The 19,201-nt window shown below is 38.4% G+C and overlaps 1 protein-coding gene across 1 annotated transcript; it reads left to right on the forward strand.

The window, feature by feature from the left end:
* The first annotated feature begins 12,419 nt into the window (after positions 1-12,419).
* On the forward strand, positions 12,420-17,085 carry gja4 (gap junction protein alpha 4). The gene is made up of 2 exons (XM_079829632.1): positions 12,420-12,538; positions 15,529-17,085. Exon 2 carries the CDS (start codon positions 15,532-15,534, stop codon positions 16,576-16,578), a length of 1,047 nt encoding a protein of 348 aa, XP_079685758.1. The 5' UTR covers positions 12,420-12,538; positions 15,529-15,531; the 3' UTR covers positions 16,579-17,085.
* The last annotated feature ends 2,116 nt before the right edge of the window (positions 17,086-19,201 follow it).

Here is a 19,201-nt window from a genome sequence, read left to right on the forward strand (position 1 = left end):
TGTGCAGCAGTGCATCTCCGATCATCTTGAGCAACCTCATTACAGAGCTAGTTCCATTGACGTACACAGACAAAAACACTGCGAATCTGACAGCCAACAGTGATGTCATTGTAATATTTGCATACTGACTAGTGATTGGTATATTAAACATCCGGATGACGTTCTTGGAGTCTCTCTCACGTCAAACTTTACCATGTACTGTCAATTTATTCACTGAGGTCAATAAGATTTTTGATGTTTTTGAAAAAAGCCTAATTTATTTGATCAAACATACAATGAAGCATTAATATTGTGAAATATTATTACAATTTTAAATGCTTTTTTAATTTAACATTTTTTTTAAATATAGTTTATTCCTGTGATGGTCTGTGATTCATGTGAAGTCTTCAGTGTCACATGATCCTTCAGGAATCATTCTACACTGTAAAATCGAATTATATAGGAATAGTATGTTGTGCTAACAAATGCTTATTTAGTATAGTTCACTTACACAAGAGTTCTAGTAACTAAGAGTACTTGATCTTTTACCAAAGACTGTAAAAAAACATGGACGTAGTGTACGTGACGTCACACTTAGGATTCTGAAGAGCAGTTTTGAAGCGTAAAGTATGGTCGAGATGGCTGTTGCCATCTTAGAAGCGCATCATCGCACTTCACTCCTGGATAACAGAAAATGGGCAAAGAGGCGGGACGTGGGCGGAGCTGAAGTGACGCGGTGACTAACAGACTTCCGATAAAATGGCTATCCACCTGTCACTCAAAGTGGCCACGCCCTTAATTATGCAGGACTTTAAGGCTTTATATAATGTAAACAAATGAGTTATAAAAAAAATGCACCCCCCTCACAGTTGTCATGAAGGGCAAAATTAGCCGTATAGACCAATACCCCAATTTGTACCAGGCTGTAAACATGTTTTATTTTGCTGTAAAGTTGGCCATTTTAACATGGGGCTCAATGAGATTCTGCTTCCTTCTGGAGCCTGTCCCTAGTGGCCAGTCGATGAATTGCAGTTTAAGTCACTTCCGTATTGGCTTCAAGAGAAACTGGGAGAGGTTGCCGCTTGTCTTTTACTTTAGATTTACTCTTGACTTTTTATATCTACCACTGTTGTTGTTACCATTGTTGTGTTTTGCATGCTGAATGTGGAAGTCTGTGTGTGACTCAAGCATGATCAACTGCAAGATATTGTTTCATATATAGAGGGATTATATCAATCCAATTAGGTTTCACATGTGTTTATGATATAAGTGTTAGCAAAAAAATTGTAAACAATCATTATACGACATAAAGGGAAATATTACATAGGTTCATTTTAAAAGGACCTTATTGTCTGACTAAATCATTAACTATAGTTAATTATTCAGTCAGAAAGTCAACCTATTTATTACTTCTCTTCCTTTTAAACCAAATAACTGTGATTTCTTGTTGCATTGCTGCATCAAGGACTAGAGTTATAATAATATGAATGTTCCAAGTGCCCAACCAAAGTGAACACTGATCACCATTTTGCTTGACAAAATGCCACTCAAACCAATCGATTTATAAACAAGGAATAGTATGTGAATAGTACAGATTACTAGATTTTTTTTCAATTAAGTTAAGACATGAAAGGGGGGTGGGGGGTGGGGGTGAAGTGCTGTTTCATGCATACTGAGTTTTTTACACTGTTAAAGACTTGGATTCCCATGCTAAACATGGACAAAGTTTAAAAAAATTAAGTTGGACGTTTGATGGAGTATTTCTGTTCCAAAAATACTCCTTCCGGTTTCTCACAAGTTTCGGAAAGTTTTTTTTTTCGAGTATGGGCCGTTGTGACATCAAATGGGGCGGAATTTCCTTATACGGGTCCTAAGGGCACTTCTCCCGGAAGGGCGCGCGCACACCCGTTGACCAGAGCGAGAGCGCGAAAGTAGTACGCCCATCAAAGAGCTTTGCTCGGCTGCGCTGCAGTCACAGGACTTCACGACATCAACAATGTCACCAAAAATGTGTGTTTTTGGTTTTCAAGGCAAGACAACCCTGTACAGCTTTCCAAAGAACCCAGCGTTAATGGGACAGTGGATGGAGTTTGTTTTTCCAGAGCAGCAACGGAGTTGTGCAAGTGTTTTGTTTGTTCCCTGGATTCCGGCGACAATGTTTTTATAAGCAAGGCTCAGTTCGACGCCGGATTTGTAGCTCGTCTAATGCTGAAAGATGGAGCAGTCCCAGCGATTAAGGTTCACGGTCATGCGTTGGAAGCAGGCGGTGAGTAAAACTGCTTCAAATGTTTTTGTGTTGTTAGCTATCGACTCGTTCATTCAATTGCGCTACTATTCCATTGTTTTTCTATGTAAACACGCACTAGTCTGACGTGCAAAACCGGTACGCTTGCTACTACTAATATTAAATCACATATAATAGTCCATAAACCAAATTATATCCACATAAACCATGAGTAAACGCACACAAATGTTGTAAAACTCACGCATGACAAGCCGCTAAGCAAGTATATAAGTTACAGTTACAGTAGCCTACCATTGAGACGTCCTGCTGTAGTCGTTGCTGCTTCTCCTGTTCAATTTCAGCCTCTAGATCTGATTCTTGATCATATATGTATGGCTAAATCTGATTGATCTCCATGGTTTATTTAGGATAATGTTTTTTTCCTCACGTTTAAGTATGTCACAGCTTTCAGACGCTTTCAGACGCTCTCAATGCAATAGCTGTGCGCGCTCGTGACTCTTTAGCCCCGCCCACACGATACGCCTCCAGCCGCTCTTTTTTTCTGGAAAGACTCGGTACAGCGTATCTTTCTTTTATGAATATAATAAAATAAAGACTTTTCGGAGATATGAAGGATGCAATACTACTCTATAGGTACTCAAGATTGACATGAGATTGACTGAAACTGAGTGTTTCACCCCCCCTTTAAGTAAAGTTAAATAAAAATTGTTAGTTAGAATCACTGTTGGATTTTACAGTGTAATATGCGAATTTTCTTATTAAACATTTCTTATTACTATCAATGTTGAAAACAGTTGTGCTTAATATTTTTGTGGATTTTAAAACGAATATAAAGTTCAAGAGAACGACACTTATTTTAAATATTTTTTGTTACAATGTAAAAGTATTTACTGTTACATTTGATCAAATTTATATGTATCCTTGCTGAATACAATTATTAATTGTACACACATTTTATTAGTGTATTAGAGTATTTTATTATTTTTCATAATATTATATTTTATAATACTATATTTATAAATACAGAGCCTTTATTTTATGTTATTATATATATATATATATATATATATATATATATATATATATATATATATATATATATATATATATATATATATATATATATATATATATATATATATATAGAATATATATTGTCACAGGGTGTTTTGGTGTTGGTTCATGTTCATGTTTCATGTTTTTAGTTTATCATGTTCACTGTTATGTTTCTGAGTGTCATGTTTCCTGGTCTTGTCATGTGATTCCCATGCCCTCATGTGATCTTGTGTCTTGTCATGTCATTGGTTCATTGTTCACAGGTGTCCCTTGTCTGTGAAAACCGCAGCATACAGAACAGATCAACTACAGAACCTGGATTAACACATTATCAAATGTTCACGCACCTGCAGCGTTTCTGATAGCAGAGAAAAACAGAATAAAATATAAATAAAAAGCATAAAATAAATATACTTACACTAAATATTTTTCAGTTAAATAATTAACAATTGAAGATGAAAAAACGAAAACACTGAATCCGTTTATAAGCTTTGAAGCTCTGAAGTTTTTTTTTCCGTCAGTCTTTTAAATAAAAACAGCAGGCCTATCTCAATCCACAGCTTGACTGGTTTTTATTTTTTTTAAAGTAGCATGTCTAAGTGATGTGGGGTTAGTCTGGAGCACAGCCTGTTGACAGAAAACATCCTCTCAAGCCTTATTTATACTTTCGTCTGGCTCCGCAGCGCGAGGCTCCGCTGACCTTGTCCGTTTGGGGCATGGTTTGGGGACGTGTTTACTCAACGCGTTCGCCGTTGTGCTATTCTTTGAAATGACAGAGGGTCGACTCGGAGTAATTGTTCTATAAACCATCAGGAAACAGCGACGAGAAGAACATACGTGACAATATTTAATTTAGTAAACTTTACCAAAACCACAACATGAAAAGCCTTAAACAAGGCTTCAGATGGCACTGATGCCCCTGGAATACAGAGATAACGCCTCGCTAGAGCGCCTAGCCTTGGGAAGTGCCTTTCATTTGCTTTCCACCAGTCTAGAGCTTGTACTACTGATGTATTTTAATACCGCATAGCATATTTTGCAAGTCGAAATGGTCCCACACAGTAGGTCTACTTTTTTCCATTGCTTAATTTTGCAAAATACACAGTAGACGTTGTGTGGTTGCACTTGTCGACGTGACCCGTGAGTTGACAAATACAGTATATTTTTCTTTAACCATGCAGCAAAAAAAAAACGTTTAACTGATAGTATTAATCAGTCAAAATTCTTACTTCCGGTTAACGGTTAAACGGTCAATATGAGCATCCCTAATATATATTATATCCCCATGTACAAACATCATTAAGCATGCTTCCCATATGAATCTCTGATGTAAGTTTCAGCAACAGTGCTGGAAGCAGTGCAGCCTCAATACATTTTTGCATCATTCATTCTGTACAGATTCAATTAAACACCTGAGAGACTGTCCCCTGCCACTATGCACTATAATTGTAGATGGCAGTGATATAAGCTATGAATGAAAGTGGTGATTTGTGATGGGCGCAACACATCTGGTGGAGGGTAATTTTTAGTAAGTAAATGAGCATTTAAAAAGGTATTGTGTGCTATTGACTTTAATTTCTCCTTTAGAAACGGTTTTGCAGTTAAATATGATAGAGAGGGGATAGAGCAGCCTCATAATTACAAAAGAAGCCACATTTACCATTACATAGTTGAGTAATGGCTGCTTAGTGCCTGATGCGGTAATATCATAAAGAGCCTTCAACCTCACACAAGGCTCCACACCTTCATAATGCAAATTTCATCCATCAGCACAGTTTCGAGCACATCTCATAGAGTTATTTCTCACAGTCAGGCTCGTGTGGCACTGGTAAGCTCGAAGCTATTTCATGATTTATAAACATGGTTATATTTTCATATCATGCTCGAATGTTTGTTTCATGCGTTCATAATTTGCACGCTCTGGGACAGGCAGCAGGGACATTGATATTTACTCACATGGCCTTGTAATACACAAGGCACATCACAACAACACGTCTCCATCGCACAGTGTGTCCTGGCAATGGCATGACTGAACAAAACCGAAATCAAATTTCCACTGAAGCTTGTGTCAAATCACAGTTAAAGGTCACCTCTGAATTTAGTGTGCGGTCACAGCCTCCCCCTCCCATGTGTAGTCTGAATCAGAGGACAGGAAAAAATGTGCTACCGAATCCCGGAAATGTGCCCCCTCACAGCTGTCTTCTGCCTCTCTCGCCTGGGTCTAAGCGATTCTCCAAAACCATTGGTTAACTTATACATTATATCACGCTAACAATATCAGTAGTTAATGAATTAGTTCACTCCACAAGTGGCCATTTACTCACCCTCATGCTGTTCCAAACCTACTTGACTTTCTTTCTTCTAAAGTGCACCAAAAAAGAATAGTTTTAATAATGTTCTGATCATTCTTTTCGACACAATTAGAATTCAAGGAGACAAAAGCAAGTATTTAATTAAACAGCTCTGTGGAATACTTGATTCTGATTGGTTAATCACGCCATCCAGCAGTGTTTTATGCTGCGTTCCAGGCAGGTTTTTGAGCCCGTAAATTACAACTTCCAACCATGACTTACGACTTTGTAGCGTTCCAGGCAAAGTCACGCGAGCACAAGAAATTGTGGTAGCTAGATGTAAACAAAGCTAGCGGACCGTATGGGGTTTATGCTCATTTACAATCATTTCTATCGCCAAATTTGCTTACTCCTAGCTAATTTGAGGGAAATGGAAGAGAAAAAACGGCGCATAAGGCAAGAGAAGCTGTTGTACGTTTTATTTTACGTTATTTGTATATTTGGAAATGTAAACACAGCATCTGTAGGGGCTGCCATAGTTGTTTCGCGGGCTATGTGACGTCAGAGCGCGTAACTGGGAGTACATCGATCTAGGACGAGTTCACGGGTGGGAAGTCACGGGTTTGACTGCCGTTCCAGTGCACTTTCACGGGTAGAAGGTTGGAAAAACACGGGTTACGGGTTGCCTGGAACGCGGCATTATTCTCAGATAACTACCGGTAAGAACTGGGGCACATTCAAGTTCAAACCGGTGCCCAACGTTTTGCTGCTGTTTCTGGGTTGAACGACATGTTTCCTGGAAACGGTGTGCAACAAGGTTTGAGATAAGTTTTCTCTTGTTTGGTGGGTGTGTCAAATATGTCAGCCCAATCAGCAGCAACGTGTATATAAACCACGCGGTATAAAAGAGACACTGATTAATGTAACATAAAAATACTATACATATTTATATATTTTGCTATTCTATTGTGGAGTGACACTTCTATTAACTTTCATATACTCCTCTGATTATATAAGGGTAAATATTACAATATCATAGCACAACAACAGTGATCCTAGCGTAATTACTTTATGGCGCCCGCGGTGGAGGTGTTCGTGACTTTGTAGAGCTGAGCGGGGGAGGCGGAGAGAGCATTTTCTTGTGGTGCCCCCTCAGCACTTGGTGCCCTACACGCAGCGCGTGGTGGGAGCGGCGGCGCTGAGCCTACTCACAATAAAAATAATAAGGTCATATGGATCATAACACAGTCTCGCAGGTAAGAAGTGGATTATCCTTCACCTGAAATGTATGTCTTTTCTGAAATGCGAGGCAAATGTTGGATCACAATAATTAGGGACCACAAATCCCTTGACTCGATTGGGATGTTCTCTTTTATTCTGGACGGCAAGGGCAGTGACTGTAACATTGAGCGTATTTTGCAGTATTAAACACGTTTATACCGATTTCATCAGGCTTCGGAAATTCTTTAAAAAGAACACAAAGAATGGCCTTCTCAGCTGCCATAGTTGCAACTCTTGATTCATCAGATCTGAACGCAGCCCTGCTAACACAACTGAAGTCAGCGCAATACAATTGCTAGAATGTTTTTTCTTTGTGGAAGTTTTGCTTTTGGTGAGCTAATCAAATATTAAAACTCAAATCAATATTTTGTTTGCAGTTATATTAATTATGTAATCTGGGGACTCGCTATCTTGTTTCAAATGCACCTGCTGCCATTTTGCGACGATAGTTGTGTACACTGTAATGGATTATATATATATATCAATATATCTTATCCCCATAATTATTAATGTGGCAAAATGCTGTGTAATAATTGGTATGACTGTACCATATCCCTTAGATGTCCGTCTAGTTTGAATTTGCCGATTGCTAGCAACTGCTTTACATTTATAGACCTAATAAAATATTTCAGCTCAAGTCAATATTTCATGTCTAATTATTTACTTATGTGGCAAGTAGCCGCTTCATGTTGGGGTCTGGATCAACCTGTCCGGGTTTATTCTGCGATAACAACCATCTGGATGTACATTATCCCTTACATAAAACTGATTCATATGACTTGCGCACTAGATCATTCATCTTCAGTCAACAGTTTTGTGCGAGGAACACAAATTCACAGATAATTCTTTAAGTGAGCTGTAAACTTTTGCGACTGAGGCCCTGTCCCAAATGGCACACTTCATGTGTACAGTCTTGTGGACTTACAATGGCCGCCAAAATGATGTGCACATTTCTGAAGTGAGTTCAGCAATAGACTTCTTCCTGACAATCAAAGCAGAATTGCATCGCGAAAGTGTGGACTAGAGCAAGGCTGCGAGGGCTTAGGGTTCCATTTGGGACAGGGCCAAAACAATTCTCTATATCCGAAATTGAATACGTTCCTACTCTATAGTATGCAAAAAACAGTATGCCAAATGAGTAATATATCTGAATACATAGGTCCAGATTTACTAAACAGGGCAAATTAGCACAATTCCATAAAAGCGCCGATTCGAGTGGAAAGTTCTGCACATGACCTACTGACGACCAGCAAATTAAAGAACACAGATGCAGCCGGATGATTTCCGTAATCCATAATCATTTCCAGTGCAATCTACCAAGAGCAGCCAAATTAGCATCTGGTTTTAAGACTGTTTTTGGGCTGTAAATGATGGCGAAAATACCAGTAAACTGACTAGCGCAAACCTTCATAAATCACCTTGCTTAATTAATTTAAATACTCTCCTCCCACAATTTTTTCATCTGAAAGGGAAACTCCAACAAATGCATGGTCAGCCACAAAAATTACCTTATTAGCATTTTCAGTCTTTAACCTTAGCCTTTTCAGCGCTAATTTATCACTGTGTGTTATTAGTAAATCCTGACAGTAGTTTAACGCCAAAAGAGGGTTTACCCCGGTGCAAGCTGTTAGTAAATCTGGCGCCTAGAAAAACAGTAGGCGAAAATTACCCAGATGACCTACTACTTCCAACAAGATTCTGTAGTAAGATGGACACTTTAAGGCCACGAGAGGGTTTATGAATGGCAGTGAAACAACTGATGCTGGTAGGTCACGTGAGCGTAATGACATGGCAGATATAGTTCGTCCACATTTCATTCATACCACCCATTTTCATACTATGGCCCTGTTCCAAATGGAACCATAAGCCCTCGCAATCTTCCTCAGAGTCCACACTTTTGTGACATAATGGCGCTTAGACTGAGGTAGAAGTCTTGAAGAAAGAAGAAAGCTTGTGGGTTTGCGGGCTCTGCAAAAGTGCGCATATCAGCGGCAAAGGGGGCGCTCGCAAGCACCTATCTGAAACCTAAAATCACAAATGGAACACCCTACTGTCTTGTGTCTACTGTATGGGTGTCGGAACTAGGGCTGAACGATATTCTGTTTTAACATCGACATCGCGATGTGCACGTGAGTGATAGTCACATCGCCGGAACATGCGATGTGAAGGGTAGTAGCCCATGGTGTATTAAGAGAACGGTAGCACCAGGGTAGCACACAGTAAACACGAGTTTGTTGTATGGCTTGTTGCTGGGGTGACATGCACGTTCCGCGTGCCTGCACAGTGATTGGTTCGCTGTGCCGCTGCTCACCGCTCACAGCCAACATTCACTGCTAAAACTGCGCGACGAAGAGGATCCGCCGCAAAAAAAGGATTTCGTACCAAAAAGAAAGTCGAAATCATCTATTTGGGACTATTTCGGCTACAAAAAGGAGGATGTTGACCAAAAAGAGGTACTTTGCATGAAGTGTCATAAAGTTGTGGCCACAAAACAAGGAAACACCACCAATTTGTCTGATCACTTAAAACGGCACCACAAAGCTCTTTACGACGAATACAAAGTCAAATCTGGATGTCAACCAAAACAAACAAATATTTGATGCCTTTGCCAGTGTGACACCTTACCAGAAAGGCTCTCAATGACAGAAAGAAATAAGACGCAATAACGTTTCATATTGCTAAAGATATGTGCCATGATTAGTAATTATTGACTTTAGCCTGGATTGATGGCTCTCAATATCGCAATATATATCGTTGGGAACAAAAAATATCGCAATGTAATTTTTTTCCAATATCGTGCAGCCCTAGTCGGAACCATTGTAAGTGGGTGGGACAAGACCCACCCACTTTTTAAGACCAATGACATTGGACCCACTCACTTTTACCGTATATAATTCAACGCATATGTCCGTTCACCTACACATAACTGATAAACATTTTATTATTAAACACACGTTAGACGCTTTATTTCCACATTTTGAATATTTTCCTAATTTTTATTGAAAATAAATTCCTTTCCGATTTGAAATGAGATGGCGAAAAGGGAGTAGAGCAAGTTCGCCAAAAGGTGGATTCGAACCTCGGATCGATTTGTATTGAAACTTGATGTCATGCACTTTACCCCTACACTATCGCAACTGTAGTAACTTTTGTGTCATCCGTAATTTTGTCTGGCTCAGCCAGACGTTTAGTAAACAATGTGGCTTATTTGTACTTAAAGTAAATGGCATCAACTCATGTAAAAAAAGTCTGGGGGAGGACCCATCCACATTTTTTTTTTTTTTTTGCTTCCGACGCCCATGGTCTACTGTCGCAAGACCGCAAGTGCATATAAAGTGTGCCATTTGGGACAGGGCCTATATAGAACACACTTTTTTAAGTAAATTGGAATTCAAATGTAGTACAAGACAGTATGCAATTTTGGATGCAGCAATTGTGGTGAACCTGATTTGTCTGATTTGTAAACAAATAATTGAAAATGAATAAATTAAATGAATAAAATAAAATATGGAATCAGAAATTACTACTTTTCTCATTAACTCTCCAGAAAAGAAATTGTGTGAATAACTTAAGTTATGAATCATGTGGACCACTTTTATGATTCTTTGTGTCATATTTGTGCTCAACAGCCCCAGCTCTTTCATTATATTGGGGAAAAAAATAAATGTATTATGTAACCATAAAATGTATTAAGCATTATTAAAGAGTATTCTTTATGACACTGTTAACACCTAATAGTAGATAAATAATGTGTTCTAGGATAATTGTTGGGTATCATAAATGTTAGCACCTTTTACTGCTCCAAGCAAACATTTATGAGCTTGTCAGGGTGATTCACTGTCAATTTAACCGGCTTTTAGAAACGCTTTCTCGCCAGTAACCTGCCGGCAGATTAAACAGAAGTCTTTATGTCAGTAACCTATCAGCATATTGACAGTTTTTATGGTGCAGCACTGATTGGAATGGTTCACTGGAAAACTGTTTCTGCTTTCTGTGATGCTCAGTACAGGGAAAAGACGACCATGGGGAATAAAACACTCAGGTTGTTAGCTCATATAAAAAATGGAGGGAATCAAGAATAAGAAATAATGCGCCAATATTTCACAGGGTTATCTAGGAATTACCAAAGATTTCCCTGCTACGGCCTGTGCTAACTGTAGCCTACTTAAAATGTTTTCGAAATGCAGTAAACAAAAGAAGCATTATAAGAATGAATATTTCATATGTGCGTGAATTATTAATATTATTTCTCCAAAAATGTCATAAGCAGGCCCACAACAAGCTCTTCACTTTAAATTAAATAATCACTTTAAACAGATTTTTTCCCAGAGCTATAAACTTAAGGATTTATCAAGAAAAAACAAAATCCATGGGGGCATGATATTTACCTCAGTTAAAGGATTTTTTTTGTATAACCTTTAAATGCACTGTGTATTAGGAGTAGAATGTGGACTCCGCTATGAGGCATGGATATGGATATCTGAAGCACAATTTTTAATGCCTTTTCAGGGTAAGGATGCGTAACATCTCATTTCACATTGGTCATTAACCTGCATGGGAAAGGATAAAGATCATTTAATGCTAAAATTAACAATTAAATTACAGAAGTGGCCAAAAAAGAATGCCCGACCTATAGGAAAATATTCACCTCTTCATTCAAATATTATAAAAATGTGTTAAAATTTTGTACGCATATGGCGTATTTGTGCTTGGAGTCAATTGTTTTATTTGTGATAACACAATTAAAAATGGTAAATTCACACACATATATACACACACACAGTCAAACCAAAAATTATTCAGACACCAGATATACTTTTTGTACTAGTGGGTGCAGGACACTATAGTTCATTTATTTAAGGGAGGATAGAAAAATAAAGTAAACTGTGACATAGTATACCCAACAATTCTTCATACAGTGGACTACCAGTAAAATGTATACACATTTGGGAAAACACACACATACACATAATATTGATGGTTTAATCAAACTTGTAGGGTCAATAAAAACAAATATCCTCTCCGCACAACACGTTTGGCCACTACTGTACATGAATACATAAGTCACGTTTAGTGTTTATATTCCACTACGCATCCATCGACCACTTCACCACTAGTCTATAGGGCCTCCCTGTGGTGAATGCAGAGAATACACACACCTATTTCTCCATAATTTTAGCTGTCAATCTCCTAGAAAGTAAGTTAAGGTTAAATGGAGTAGCAGAGTTATACACCAATTACATCATTGCATATTTTAATATTTTCAACCATGATGTAGGCTTCTGACACACACACACACACACACACAACGTTTTTTAGGAGCAATTTAAAAGTTTTTTGTCTTTCATTAGGGTAAGCAGAGAAATGTATGTGTATAAATATATAATAAACGTTCAAAATAGGCCAGTCTGCATTATGTATGTTCAAACACTGTAATTCTCCATGACGAAATTGGCCTTTGAAAGGCTCAGCACAGAAAATCTATTTTTGAATCCATCCATTCCTTTTCCTGCACTGAGTTCCTGTGGGAGGGCCACTATAAGGCATGGGAAAGTTTTCTTTCCCTCACTTGTTTCTTTTTTTCTGATTAAGTGACTGGGCTTTGACCGCAAGTGCCTTTAAAACTCTCAGTGGCAAAATCTCCTCACACGGATAACAGAAGATAAACATAAAACAGGGTTGACAGGTAAGAGCTCATTTATGATAAACTGTGTTTTAGAGTTTAGTCTACTGTGACTATGTACATGAGAGAAACTGAATATATTACATTTAAATTACGTCACTTAATGGTATCTGCGTGCATTCATATGAAATATTTCGAAATGTCAAGTTTGAAAATGTTATTTTGAACCATATTCATATTTGATTATACATAAACTTTTGAACTCTTGTATTTAAACTTGATACTGAATTTTAACACTTTTTGGGACGGTTTTAGCTCTAATTGTAGAAGCGAAGATCTTTTGTTGTATATATCTCTTACTGTTGACTACATACAGCTCTGCATTATTTAAGAGAAAGAAAGAAAGAAAGAAAGAAAGAAAGAAAGAAAGAAAGAAAGAAAGAAAGAAAGAAAGAAAGAAAGAAAGAACTATCTGAAAAAAAATAAATAAATACTTGAGACATTTCTGAAAAAAAAAAGTGTGCCGTTTACATAAAGGTGAATATTGATAACCAGATTTCTGGCAGCGTTAAATGTCTGAGAACTAAACTTTCTGTAAATTCATATTTCTTTATTATATAAGACATAACAGCTTCAGACAGCAAAATCTATTTAAGATAACCCCCTCAGCCAGGACACAGAAGAAGAACTTTTTAGAACAATTTGAGTTTAGAACAGATCTGCCTGGTGTGCATATAGGCGAATGCAAACAAAACAGGCCTTCAGCCAAAAGAAATTAGAAAATAAATAAGCAAACTGATAAGACGTTTGCTAACTAGCAATGGGATGTTTACACAAATGTGAATCATTTCAAAAGGGTAATTCTGCGGCCAGAGTCCCATGGGCTTTCTGTGAAAAGAGGCAGGCTTTCTCGTTAGAAGTACATGCTTGATTACACGTTATTAAACTCTCTGCCCAAGATAACTAACGCTCGATGCACAGAGGCCAAAGCTGGTCATCCATGTTTTATCCTCGCTAGCATTGTTTTGAGGGTCGTTTAGCCTCTATTGCTGGTGTAGCTACAGTGTAAATTGCTTGCGAAAGTATTCAAACCCCCTTTTTTTTTTTTTTTTTTTTTTACTGTACATTGCATAAGTATTCATACTTTTCTGGGACATTTGTAATTTAGCTCAGGAGCATTCCAATTTCACTTGTGTGGAGTGGAGTGTGCAAATTCAGTTGAATGGGTATGATTTGGAAAGACACACACCTCTCAATAAAAGGTCTAACAGCTGCAAATGCATATCAGAGCAAAAACCAAGCGATGAGGTCAAAAGAACTGCATGTAGAGCTCATAGACCGGATTGTAAGACACAGATCTGGGGAAGACTACAAAAAAATCTTCTGTATTGAAGGTTCACAGAAGCATGTAGCCTCCATAATCCTTAATAGAGGAAGTTGGGAACATCCAGGACTCTTCCTAGAGCTGGCCTAGGTCACTCTGGTTGAGCTCCATGATCATATATATGGAGATGGGAGGAATTTACAGAAGGACAAACATCACTGCAACTCTCCACCGGTCTGGGCTTAATCCAGAGTGGTCAGACTCAAGCGTCTCCTCAAGACACATGAAATTTGCAACAACAACAACAACAAAAATCACCCAAAGGACTCTCTCGCACTGTGAGAAACAATATTCTCTGGCCTGATGACCCTCAGTTCCAAGCATCGTGCATTGAGGAAACCAGGCACTGATCAGCACCTGCACAATACCATCCCAACAGTAAAGTGGGGTGCTTTCCAGCGGTAGGGACTGGGGGTCATAGAAGAAAAGCTCAATCCAGCAAAATATAGAGTTAGTCATAATGAAGTCCAGAGCATTCAGAACCTCGGACTGGGCAGAAGGTTTATCTTCCAACATGACAATGACCCTAAGCACACATCTAAGACAATGCAAGAATGTCTTTTGGACAACTCTGTGAACGTCCTTGAGTGGCCCAGCCAGAGCCCGAACTTGAACCCGATCGAACATCTCTGGAGAAACCTGAGTGTCTGTCCATCGACGGTCCCCATCCAACCTGACAGATCCTGAGAGGATCTGAGGAGAAGAATGGCAGAAAATCACCAAACGCAGATGTGCAAAGCTTTTCAAATCATACCATTATTAACTAAGTAAGTTAATGGTTTGAATGTTACTTATGTAATGTACTTATTTCAGTTTTTCTTTTTTAATAAATATGCAAAGCTTTCACAGATCAGTTTTTTGCTTTGTCATTATGGTGTATGGATTGTAGATTGATGTGGAAAAAAACACTTTTTATTTAAAGTAGCAAGGCAGCAACATAACAAAATGTGAAAAAATAAAGGGGTTTGAATTATTTCGCAAGGCACAGTGCACACAATTATTTACTTTATTTTTTCTAAATGAATTACAAATAAAACACTTAAATCTAAAATCAATAACTTTTTATACAAGTACAGTTTATGCATGGGTATTCATTTTGAAATTCGCAATGGGAATCCCCAATAAGGAAATTTAGTATGCCCAATTAAACATGTAATACCAATACCAAAAGATAAAAAGAAACCAATATTTGCAAATATATTGTGAATTCTATATATATTGGGTGGCCTATGTTAACGTTTTCTCTAGCCATTTTATGGTTATATGATTAGCTACATAATGTCCACAAATAACATAGGCCGCACTTCCCAATGGCTTTTGAAATCACTTCACTACATTTTACAACTGGTCATAAAATTGTCTCACCTCACCAAATGTACAAATTGCCCATGAAAAATAAAAATTAAAATAAGACTAAATTGCAAAAGTATGCTGCCAGATGGAACCTGCTTCAGTTACTTCAGGAAAAAACAGAAATCAAAATCAAAAACAGAATCAGTCTGTTCCCTATTAAATCTGGACAACCTGAATGATGAGAGACATTAATCTATGAGGTGGTCTTAAAAGTGACTCATGATGTTTACTGATGTCTATCTGGATAATTTAGAGGAAAATCAGCATGTTTCTATTTATGGTGAACATAATCAAGCCTGTATTTCTGCCCGTGCAGAGGATGTCCAGAGCTGATTGGGGTTTTCTGGAGCACCTGCTAGAGGAAGGTCAGGAGTACTCAACGGGCGTGGGGCGCGTGTGGCTGACCGTGCTCTTCCTCTTCCGCATACTTGTGCTTGGCACGGCGGTGGAATCTGCATGGGACGACGAACAGTCTGACTTCATCTGCAACACCAAACAGCCTGGCTGTGAGTCCGTCTGCTATGACAAGGCCTTCCCCATCTCCCACTTCCGTTACTTTGTTATGCAAGTCATCTTCGTCTCAACACCGACCATTTTCTATTTTGGTTACGTGGCCTTGAGGACTAGAAATGAGAATAGGCAAGAGGAGAAAACGGAGGAGGAGGGCAGAAGACAAAGACATAGAAGAAACAATGACTGCAAGTTGGAGGTAATAAAGGAGGAAGATGAAGAGGGCGAGGAGAAAGAAACGCATAAGAACCGCAAAGCCCCAGAACCTCTAAAGCTCAAAGGGAAACTGCTGTGCGCATACGCGGCTAGCATAGTGCTGAAGGTTCTCCTTGAAGTTGGCTTCATATTAGGTCTATGGTTTTTTTATGGGTTTGTAATCGAGGCCAAGTATGAGTGCGAGAGGTTTCCCTGTCCTCACACGGTGGACTGTTTTGTCTCACGGCCCACAGAAAAAACTATCTTTACCATATACACGCAGATCATCGCCATGGTGTCTGCTCTCCTCAATGTTGTGGAGCTTTTCCATCTCCTTCAGTTAGCGATAACACATCGACTAAAGAAGATATATCAGGCAGAGGAGGAGATTAATAAACTTATCAGAGGGGCTTCTTCTAGAACAGGACCAGCTAAAGAGCAACTACCATCATTTGAGGAAAGAAACCATCTCTTTCTTCCTGAAGCACAAGACGGCTACCCTACATCAGGGTTGAACTGGGACAAAAAGGATCCTCCCTTAGCAGAGGACATGCTTCCTAGTTACTCCAATTGCATAAGCAATGTGAAACCTGCCGTGAACAAAAAACATCTTCATAAAAAACACAACAAGGCTGAAGACAAACCCAGACATTATGTATGAAGAGCCCAAAATGAGAACCAGGGCTTCATTTTGGGGAACAGACGTGTAAATGGACATTAGTGGTTTACTGTACATTCGAGAGCCATTTCCTTTGTTTAGATAGGCAGGGAAATGGGCTGTGCCTTGGGATGAACTGTCTGTTGTGATCTGTGGCCAAATACAGGAGCCTCTCAAATGGTGATTAGTTCTGAGAGGCTCAAGGTCAGGAAATACTCAAACCACTGAGCCAAAGAGAAACAAGCACAATGTCTAAAAATGCCAAAGCAAAGGGGGGGGGGGGGGGGGGGGGTCAAGTCAAGTGCTGAATTGAATGACTGATATGGTACAGATAAGGTATTACATAATGTTGTGTTCTTGAGAACAAAATCTACTTCTGTACTTGAGACAAACTATACCACCCAACTGTATGTAGGCCTACAATATTTAAAATGTATTTAAGAATTATTTTGTATTATATTTCATTTAATATTTATTTTCATTACTTGCATTAAAGGATTTTTGTCTACTAAAATGATTAGAGTATATCACACACACACACTATATATATATTATATATATATATATAAATATATTAGTAGAGATCAAAATTAGAGAACAACATACAATTTCCTAAATTGCAAGGTCACTGCTTATTCCTATTTGAAGTTATTCTAACAGGAGCAGAAGGGCAGTTTTCTTTTTGGCATATTTCATAAGTTAAATATATTCTAGTACAGTATATAAAACTTAAACGAGACAATTGAAAAATGACTCAAAATTAGTGAATACTTTCAGATACCTTCAAGTTATTGGTGTTAATCTGGCACCTGGTGCTAATTTCCTAATTATCTGACAAACCCTATTTAACTGACAGCCAACTTTACAATTTTAACTGACTTTACAAGATGGCAAGCCGCTCTAAGGTGACTGAAACCCTGCGACACCAGGTTGTCCAGATGAAGACACAAAGACACTAAATCATTAAATTCCCGCAAAAAGGCTGGTCATCCACGTAAGACCAATGCACGAGAGGACAGGACAATGTAGAAACGTTCAACACTGCAGCTGGAATTGCTCTCCAGTTCAGAGCTGGACACAGTAAGGATCTGTCTCGTCGTTTAAGAGAATTCGGACTGAAAGCTCACTCTGCACTGCAGTGGCCAAGCCTCTCATCAGCAGAAAGAATCAAAAGACTAGACTAACCTTTGCTGAGGAGCATGTTGTGTGGACAGAGGAGAACTGGTCTAAAGTTCACTTTAGTGATGAAAGCAAGTTTAATTTCTTTGGGTCCAATGGGAAACATTATGTTCGGCATCAAACTGGGGAACGACTGAACCCAAAGTCCATAAAGAAGTCAGTGAAAGTTGGACGAGGAAGTGTCATGGTTTGGGCGATTGTTTTCTGCTGTAGGAGTTGGGCCAATTATACAGCTACATGGCAGGGTGAATGCAAATGTTTATCAGAACCTCCGTCGGCAACATGTGGTTCTTTCACTGTGAACATATCCCAATCAGCCCGCAATTTTCATGCAAGACAATGCCCCCTGTCACACTCCAAGTTCCTTGAATCTGAGAACATTGAAATAATGAAATGGCCAGCCCAGAGTCCTGATCTAAACCTGATTGTAAATCTATGGAAAATCCTTGGCGACAAAGTTGTGGCTAAGAAACCCACTACAGTTACCGAACTGTGGAAGAGACCGGAAGAAGAGTGGTCCAAGATCACACCAGAGCAGTGTGAGAATCAAGTACTGTCCTGTGGCCGCAGATGTGCTGAGGTCATTCAAAGCAAGGGCCTCTACACTTGACAGCTGCGAGCCTCAAATTTTAGTTGTGATGTTTTTTTTGTGCTGCAATGGTTATTGTTCTCTAATTTTGATCACTGTGTTTTCCACAAAATAAAGTTTTTTGTTGAAGTACCTTGGTATTTTGTAAAACATGCTAGCAGAACAATGGTATACCCACAGCTAATCTTCTTAATCTTCAAATTTCAAGCAATGGGGATTAACAATATTAAAAAAAAAAAAAAAAATCAAGTGTTATGAGTCATCAGACTCCTAATTATGATTGTCTATGTGTAATCTTATTTCTCAACAGGAAGAAAGATATTTCCTGTGAATGTGCGAGACTTCCGATTAGTCATTAAATAACTTGAAGAACACAGTACAGTAAACAGTAAAACTATTTGTGCTAAAAACAAGTGCGTTTATGATTACATAACATCCAGCAGCGTGTCTTTGTACAGCTAAAATTACTGGACTATATTAAAAATAAGGTTGATAGACAAAACCACAATACAAGTAATTCAAATGCATTGTTAGTAGTGACATTAGATTGTTATTCTACACTACGTTAAACTAGATTGTATTTCTTTAATTTATTTTCATATTATTATTTAGTATTAAGACATTAAAGTGTTAGTTCAGCCAAAAAATTATCATGTCGCTTCAAACACGTAAGATTTCGTTCATCTTCGGAACACGAATGAAGATCTTTATAATGAAATCTGACAGCCTACTCAAATACCACTTTCAAGCCCCAGTTAGGTAGTAATCTACCTAATCTATCTCTAAAGCGCGTTCAAGCAAACAACAACGTCTGCTCTCGCGGCAACACAACTTGGAGATTCATATTTTGTAAATAAT

Source organism: Gobio gobio (assembly GCF_949357685.1).
Source record: "Gobio gobio genome assembly, chromosome: 11".
NCBI classification, from domain to species: domain Eukaryota; kingdom Metazoa; phylum Chordata; class Actinopteri; order Cypriniformes; family Gobionidae; genus Gobio; species Gobio gobio.